This window comes from Populus euphratica, unplaced genomic scaffold (assembly GCF_000495115.2).
Source record: "Populus euphratica unplaced genomic scaffold, PopEup_1.0 scaffold196.1, whole genome shotgun sequence".
Taxonomy (NCBI): Eukaryota; Viridiplantae; Streptophyta; class Magnoliopsida; order Malpighiales; family Salicaceae; genus Populus; species Populus euphratica.
The window spans coordinates 111,541-118,697 of record NW_011500075.1 but is presented as its reverse complement, the minus strand read 5'-3'; the positions used below and the strand labels follow the sequence as shown (position 1 = coordinate 118,697).

General features: G+C 34.6%; 1 protein-coding gene across 1 annotated transcript in view; it reads right to left on the bottom strand.

Annotated features, from left to right (window-relative positions):
- Window positions 1-1,417: 1,417 nt before the first annotated feature.
- Window positions 1,418-7,157, bottom strand: part of LOC105108589 (TMV resistance protein N-like) — a 13,524-nt gene continuing 7,784 nt past the window's right edge. Inside the window, exons 3-7 of the mRNA XM_011002939.1 lie at window positions 5,079-5,571; window positions 3,843-4,941; window positions 3,457-3,732; window positions 2,420-3,348; window positions 1,418-2,198 (exon numbers count right to left, since the gene is read on the bottom strand). Of these exons, the coding sequence (XP_011001241.1) occupies window positions 2,521-3,348; window positions 3,457-3,732; window positions 3,843-4,941; window positions 5,079-5,571 (2,696 nt within the window). The 3' untranslated portion in view covers window positions 1,418-2,198; window positions 2,420-2,520. The remainder of the gene's footprint in view (window positions 2,199-2,419; window positions 3,349-3,456; window positions 3,733-3,842; window positions 4,942-5,078; window positions 5,572-7,157) is intronic.

Below are 7,157 nucleotides of genomic sequence, written 5' to 3'. Positions count from 1 at the left end.
TTAAAATAGTTATTGACCACCTTACACAAAAATGGTCAAATTATCTTAAACAGCTCTTCGAAGGTCATATTTAGGATGGTCACCATGCATATAATGTAGAAATAGTTGTCTTAAGAGAAGAGAGAGGGAAATGAAGGTAATTAAAGGTTTGTTAATTTAAACCATTGGTGAAAACTAGACAAATTCATCATCTTAATTCTAGAGAGGATTCGGGTTTAAAAATGATAAAATTTTAGAAAATTTTCTTTATATAAGTTATATCCAAGGATGTTATCTTTCCAAACAGTCTAACCTCATTTAATTTGGAGCTCTAAAACTCTAAATATAAATCAATATCTGATGAGATGTCAAGCTGCAATATCTGCAAGTAGTTTCAACAAGTTGTCAAAACAGGAAATTTAATCATGTTAGGGGTAGAATCAGGTTTCCTTCTCTTAGAAAATGTGTAATGTCATTTCTTAGCGTTTGAAAGGAAATAAGCCATATTCGAAACTAAATTTGTGATGTAGTTATGATTTTATAATGAACCATAATCTTAAGAGATGTAATGGCAACACAATTGTAAAAAGAAAGTAAATGTTGTTGTTGCTATTATTATTATGTGAAATATAACTTGAGTAAGAAATAATATAGTATGCTTATGGATTTAAGAGGGATTACGGGAGGGGCATAGTAGCACCAAAAGAGCGCAAGTCGAGGTTCTATAGTAGGTAGATGTCCTATATCTATACCTTTCTTAAATATCGTTAACCTTGGAAATCTATTTAATTTTTGGATAGTATACATGTTGATGTTGTCAAAAGGAGAATTGATTAGATAAAATAAATGAGAAATGAAAATAGATTGGATTAATTGGTTTGGTTAAAAATAGTAAACTATATTAGTGGACTTCATTGATAACTACTTCTTGATGTTGGTAAGGTTTATTAATATTGGCATGACCATCCTAAATAATGGGAGATATCAAACTTGATTAACTATTTAAATGAAAAATGGTTGATGGTTTGGAATTCTGCTTTGAGATGTAAATATAGTGGTAAATTTTAGTGTATAACACTTATTCTCCCCTCAAATAACCCATTAATGACTAATTTGCTTCTTAAATTAGGAGTTAATGGACATAAAGAGACTTTAATTTCTTTATCTATATTTATATTAATTAGTTTTCTTGGGATGATTTGAATTTTCAATTTTGGTCCCTTTAATTAGTAATTGTATCAATTAATTCTCCAAATTTTAAGCCAAAGAAATCAGATTAGTAGAAGCGTAACAGTTAGTTCATGTGAAATTATTAATTGAAAAATCCATGTGAATTATTATTTGTGATACACCTGGTTTATCATCTAAGATGTTACGCCAAACTAAAAATGAAAGCAAAATCAGGCTAGTAGAATTTTAACCAAGTTGGATAACTTTTCAAGCAATCAAAGTCCAATGTTTCAATCATTTTCCTAACTAAAAAATAAAATGCTTTATTTACTTACTAATTTTATACAACAAGGCGATAATATCATCAGACCTAGGAGGGCATAAAGGACGGAACTCTCACAAAGAAATCCTTCGACTAATTGAGCTCAGGTTAACGTTCCTGCACGAAGTGGATAAATACTCTTCCTAAATAAATAATCTTTCCACTGTTCAATTGTATTAAATGCTACTGAACCATAAAGGGGATGATGAAGCAGATGATTTGGTGGTGAAGGTACTACTCCATCACTTCCAACTTCTAACTCTTGGTTTCCAATGCCATGATCCCACTCTGCCTCTTCAAATGAATCCAAATCTACTATAACTTGGATCCCACATTGTTTCACATTAATGTCTTCGCCACCCAAATTCACATACAATTCCAACTCTTCGTGCCCACAACATTCTTCCATTGCCATCTCACTTAAACTTATGTATCCCATCCAGCTAATAGGGGAATAGAGTCCGACTACTTGTGTAGCTTCAAACAATTGAATACCGTTGCTCTTTTTTTTAATAATAGCATTGATTGTATGGCTACTACTCAAAAAAATCCTTGTACTGAAAGCCCAAAAAATCAACCCTTGGAAAACTGGAGGTGTATGAAATGATAATGAACATCCTTCTCCATGGTAGGTGAACCCCTTTGGCAACTTATTATAATAGATTCCCATAACCAATTTGGCATCATAGGAGCGAATATGATATCCATAACCACCATTGCACAATGCCTGCATATATTAGATTTCAAGGAATGCTGAAATTTTGGATAATATATATATATAGAGGGAGGGAGAGGGAGAGGGAGAGGGAGAGGGAGAGGGAGAGGGAGAGGGAGAGGGAGAGGGAGAGGGAGAGGGAGAGGGAGAGGGAGAGGGAGAGGGAGAGGGAGAGGGAGTATGTGCCAATTGTGTTTATTTTTATTTGTGTGCAAGAGAGACAGAAAAAGTACCTCAACAACACTCTTCTTCTTATTATTTGATAAATCGCAGGCGGTATCAGAGGAAATAATCCAGCCATGACTACGTAGACCTTCCATGCCCTGAATCTCTACTAAATTTGAACACCTATATAGAGACAGATTTTCATTTTTTTTTTTGACAGGACTGGCAGTCTTACTCTTTCCATTGATGTGCAACCGATTGCATCCAAGAATTTTAAATTTGAGGGAAGCTCTGAGATTGATTCAAGTTTGCCGCAATACGACACTCTCAATACTCGCAGCTTAGGAAGGACCCCGATGCCAGAAGGCAGACTGAAGAAATTGTTTCCTGATAGATTCAATTCTACGAGAGAGGACAAACAACCAAAATCAACAGAATTAGTTGCGCGTTCAGACAAACCATAATAAGCAAGTCTTAGTTTTCTCAATAATTTCCAACCAGTGAAGGAAGTTGGCAGCAAAGTTTCCCAATTTGGAATACTCGCTGATATCCAAGATGAAATTGGTGAAGGCCAGGATGTAGCTGATGGTGAGTCCAGATTGAAATTGTATCCGCACAATGACAACTTCCTTACATACTTTAAATGTTCAATTGAAGCTAAAAATTGCTCATTCTCTATTCCATCTGCAAACAGCTGAGTAAAGGACTCAATATCACCCATGCGCTCCGGCAACTTTTTAAGTTGTGAACACCCAGAAATATTCAAGCTTTCAAGAGACTTTACATCACAAATACTTTCAGGAAGAATCTTTAGCCTCCAACATCCCTTCATATTCAAGAAAACAAGGCTCTTTAAATGTCCAACAGATTGATGCAACTCAACTAAACTCGAGCAACCTTCAAGCATTAGTTTCTCTAAACTGGAACTGTGCAAGTTTGGTGTTTTAACAAGCTGCTTTGAATAACTGAGATTAAGGATTCTCAGCTTGTTGAGAATCTGTCAGAATAGCGAGGAAAATAACGTAAAGTAATAATGAAAAGCTATAACTAGAAAATATAAATTACACAATGCACAAATTTTAGGGGATTGTAGTCTGTTTCTTACCTTTTTTTGGTTCCATAGTTCTTTGATGTTACTATATTGCATATCAAGAACAACTACGTTGTCCAAAGTCAAATTGGATGGAAAATATTTCAAAGGGCACTCAAGCCAACAAATCCATATCAACTCTTCAGAAAGCAGTGTGAAGGGTCCAGTCAAATGTACTCCATTAATTTGCAGTAACTTCAAGCATCTCATCTTTTTAAATGATCTTGTGCTCACTGATTTATCTTCTGATGATCTCACATCCAGCACTATACCCTCTACAGCATTCGTTCCCTGAAAAAACATAAAAAAATCAATAGAACTTCCAAGTGATTGTACGCAAGAAGTTTAAAAAGAAAATAAACGTGCATCATTATGCTGTTGTGTATGCATTTATTTATTACCTTCTGTTTGCTGAGTACATTCCATGCATCCTCACATTGCCAAATTCGGCTGCGTTTTCCAGGGTGGTTAGGTGACTCTTTATGAACAATCTCCCTTCCCATGTCTCGTAATAGATCATGCATGCTTATCTTTCCAGAAGCATTAACTTTAATCAGAGACCTTTCACTGAGAGTTCCCAAATCATCTTCTGGATGATATCCACAACGAACCTCTAGTACATTTGCTACATATTCTTTATTTCTACCAATAAAAAAACATGCAATGTCAAGAAATGTATTTTTTAGTTTATGGTCATCCAGTTTGTCAAAACTTATTCGAAGTTTTTCCTGAATATCACGGTTTGGAATTTTTCTCAATTTGTCAATTACACATTTCCACCTAGATTTGTTTTTCCCGGACAAACAAGAACCTAAAACCTCAAGGGCTAAAGGAAGCCCTCCACAGTAATCAACTACATCATTCGAAACCTCAACATAATCTTTTGCTGGCTTGGTGTCCCTGAAGGCATGCCAACTGAAAAGCTGAAGGGACGCATCTCGTTTCAATTCTTCTACCTGATATGTTCGATCCACTTTAAGAAGCAAGCGTGCATCTTTAGTTGTAATTATTACTCTACTTCCGGGACCAAACCAACTTCGCTCTCCCATCATAGCATTTAGTTGTTTCTGATGAGCCACATCATCAAGAACAACTAGAACTCTTTTGTGACAAAGTCCTTCTTTGATCAGAACCATTCCTCTATCAACATTATCGATGTTAGCACCATTTTGTTTTAAGATATCACGAAGAAGTTGTTCTTGTAAAAGAACAACACCATTAGATTGTTCTGATGTATCATTGATATTTGAAAGAAAACAGCGTCCCTCGAATCCATAGCAGAGTTGATTAAATAAAACTTTTGCTATGGTCGTCTTTCCTATTCCTGGCATCCCATGTATGCCCACAATGCAAACCTCATCTGTTGCAGTACTTAGGAAGTCGCTAATAGTATGGACGAGGCGATCAATACCTACCAGGTTAGTAGCAACATTTATGTACTTGGGATCCAATTTATTCAACACATCCTTGATGATGTCTTGGATAAATTTTGATTCGTACCTGCTCATAGACAAAAGCAAATCTTTAATAGAGAGACAATTATGTATGCTAACTTTTTTATTGTTTCACATGGTAAAATCTAATGTATAATTACTCCATAAATGCGTGCAAGTGAATCTTAGAGAGAAATGTCATACCCATTTTCCATATCATTGAGATTCCATCCACTTAGATTTCCGGCTTCCTCAAGAGCTTTTCTCCATTCCTTCACCTTCTTTTTAAAACGTTCTTCATGTCTATCAAATGCTTTTGCAAAACTGCCGGTCTGTTTTCTCACTTCTGAAGGATGAATGTCATAGAATACAGGAAGAATAATCTGACCGGTTTTCCTCTTTTTGCACTCAAGAATCTCTACTAGTTCATTAAGACACCATCTAGAAGAAGCATATCCTTTTGAGAACACCACTATATATATCTTTGATTCTTGAATTGCCTTGAGGAGATGTTTGGAGATTTCTTCACCTCTAGGAATTTCATTATGATCTCGAAAAGTGTGGATTCCTGCTTGGACTAAGGCAGTATATAAATGATCTGTAAAATTCTTGCGATTATCTTCTCCTCTAAAACTCAAAAACACATCATAGGCCCCTTTTGGTCTAGATCGAGAAGACTCTGGCTCTGTCATGGCAGCTGCAGAAATTATAGCGCAATAAATTAGCAATGGAGCAAGGAGTGTATTTATAATAAATTAGCAATAGACAAATTTATTTCGAAGTGGTTTCGGACTGGTTGGATTTAGATTCTTGGGAGCTACTCAAGAAACTTTAACGTTCAACACTTATGATTCCATGATTGAAGTACTTGAGTCAGATATCTTTGAACAGGGATGTTTTTCGCTGAAGTCAGACCATGGATATGAGCAGACAGGGTTGTTGATAGGTTTGCATGGTTAATGTCTTAGGGTTATTATGTAATTGGGCTTAGATAACACGAGTGATTCTAAATAGTCCTATATAAATTTGCCATAATTAGACTAGGATTTATCTAAGATAAATTATATAGATAATTTAATAAATATATTTATGAATCAATGCAACAAGTCTAAGTTTAAAAAGAGAGTTTGTCATGCATAATCAAAATAATAATTCAAAATAGTCATAACTTTTGATTTGACTATGAATTTCTACTTCGAATATCAAATCTTTAGATTTTAAAAACCTTGTCTTGCGACCTTGATTTTGGTATTTTTTATAATTTTTCTTGATATTTTTAGATTTTATGCTATTTTAATATTTTATGCCTTATTTCTTTGTAATTTTGTATTCTTATTTTATTTCCTGAAGTAAGGTTTCTAGCCTATTTAATGTTTTCTAAACTTTTTAAGAAAGAAGACTTATTTATTATTATTCTATAGAAAATAAACTCTATAAACTTGGGATTTACATTAGCAGCTTTTTTGCTCATTAAAATTCTTGTATTTTTATTTTATTTTATTGTCTTCTGCTTCCGCCTGCATCAAGTTACCTTTGGCAGCATGGAACAAGGATTTTATTTATAATATCTTATCACATAAGGAATGGTCATTGGATATGATTTAAGTAGTGCTGGTCACGGCTACATTTCTGGAGCACGTGTATTACTTGTTACACCATCTATAGACTCATTGTATGACAGACTTCATTTGGTTTTAAATGGGGAGCAGTTTCATATAACAGAAGCAGAGATTGGACCTTCTTTCAGTATGAAATTCTCATCAATTCAACACTCCGAAGATTACACACTTGAATTAAAATCTGAGGATGAAGATGATTGTTATGTCACCCCATAACAATGACAAGGTTGATAGTGATGAATCTTAAGTTTGCAAGAGACCACAATTGGATGTTGTTGGTATCATTTATCACCAATGCTATTGGATTTGTTTTTAGAGATTATAGAGTCTGGAAGGTGTTAAAGAATAATATATATTATATATTAAAACTGTTAGGTGTGGACACAAGGTGTTAAAGAATAATATATATTATATATTGAAACTGTTAGGTGTGGACACAAATGGTTGGTGACAGCCATACTTGACATGGTAAGAGTCAAATGGTGGGTGCCTAACCAAAGAAAATGTTGCCCACCATTGTTAACCATAGGAAAGAGATTGTCTCTCACATCAGCTATAAATAGAGAGTGCCATTGATAGCTGATCACCACGAAATAGAGAGAAACACAAAGAGAGCTTAGAGTGAGAGTTGAGTTGAGTAGAGAAGTTTTTCTCCTCCTCCTTG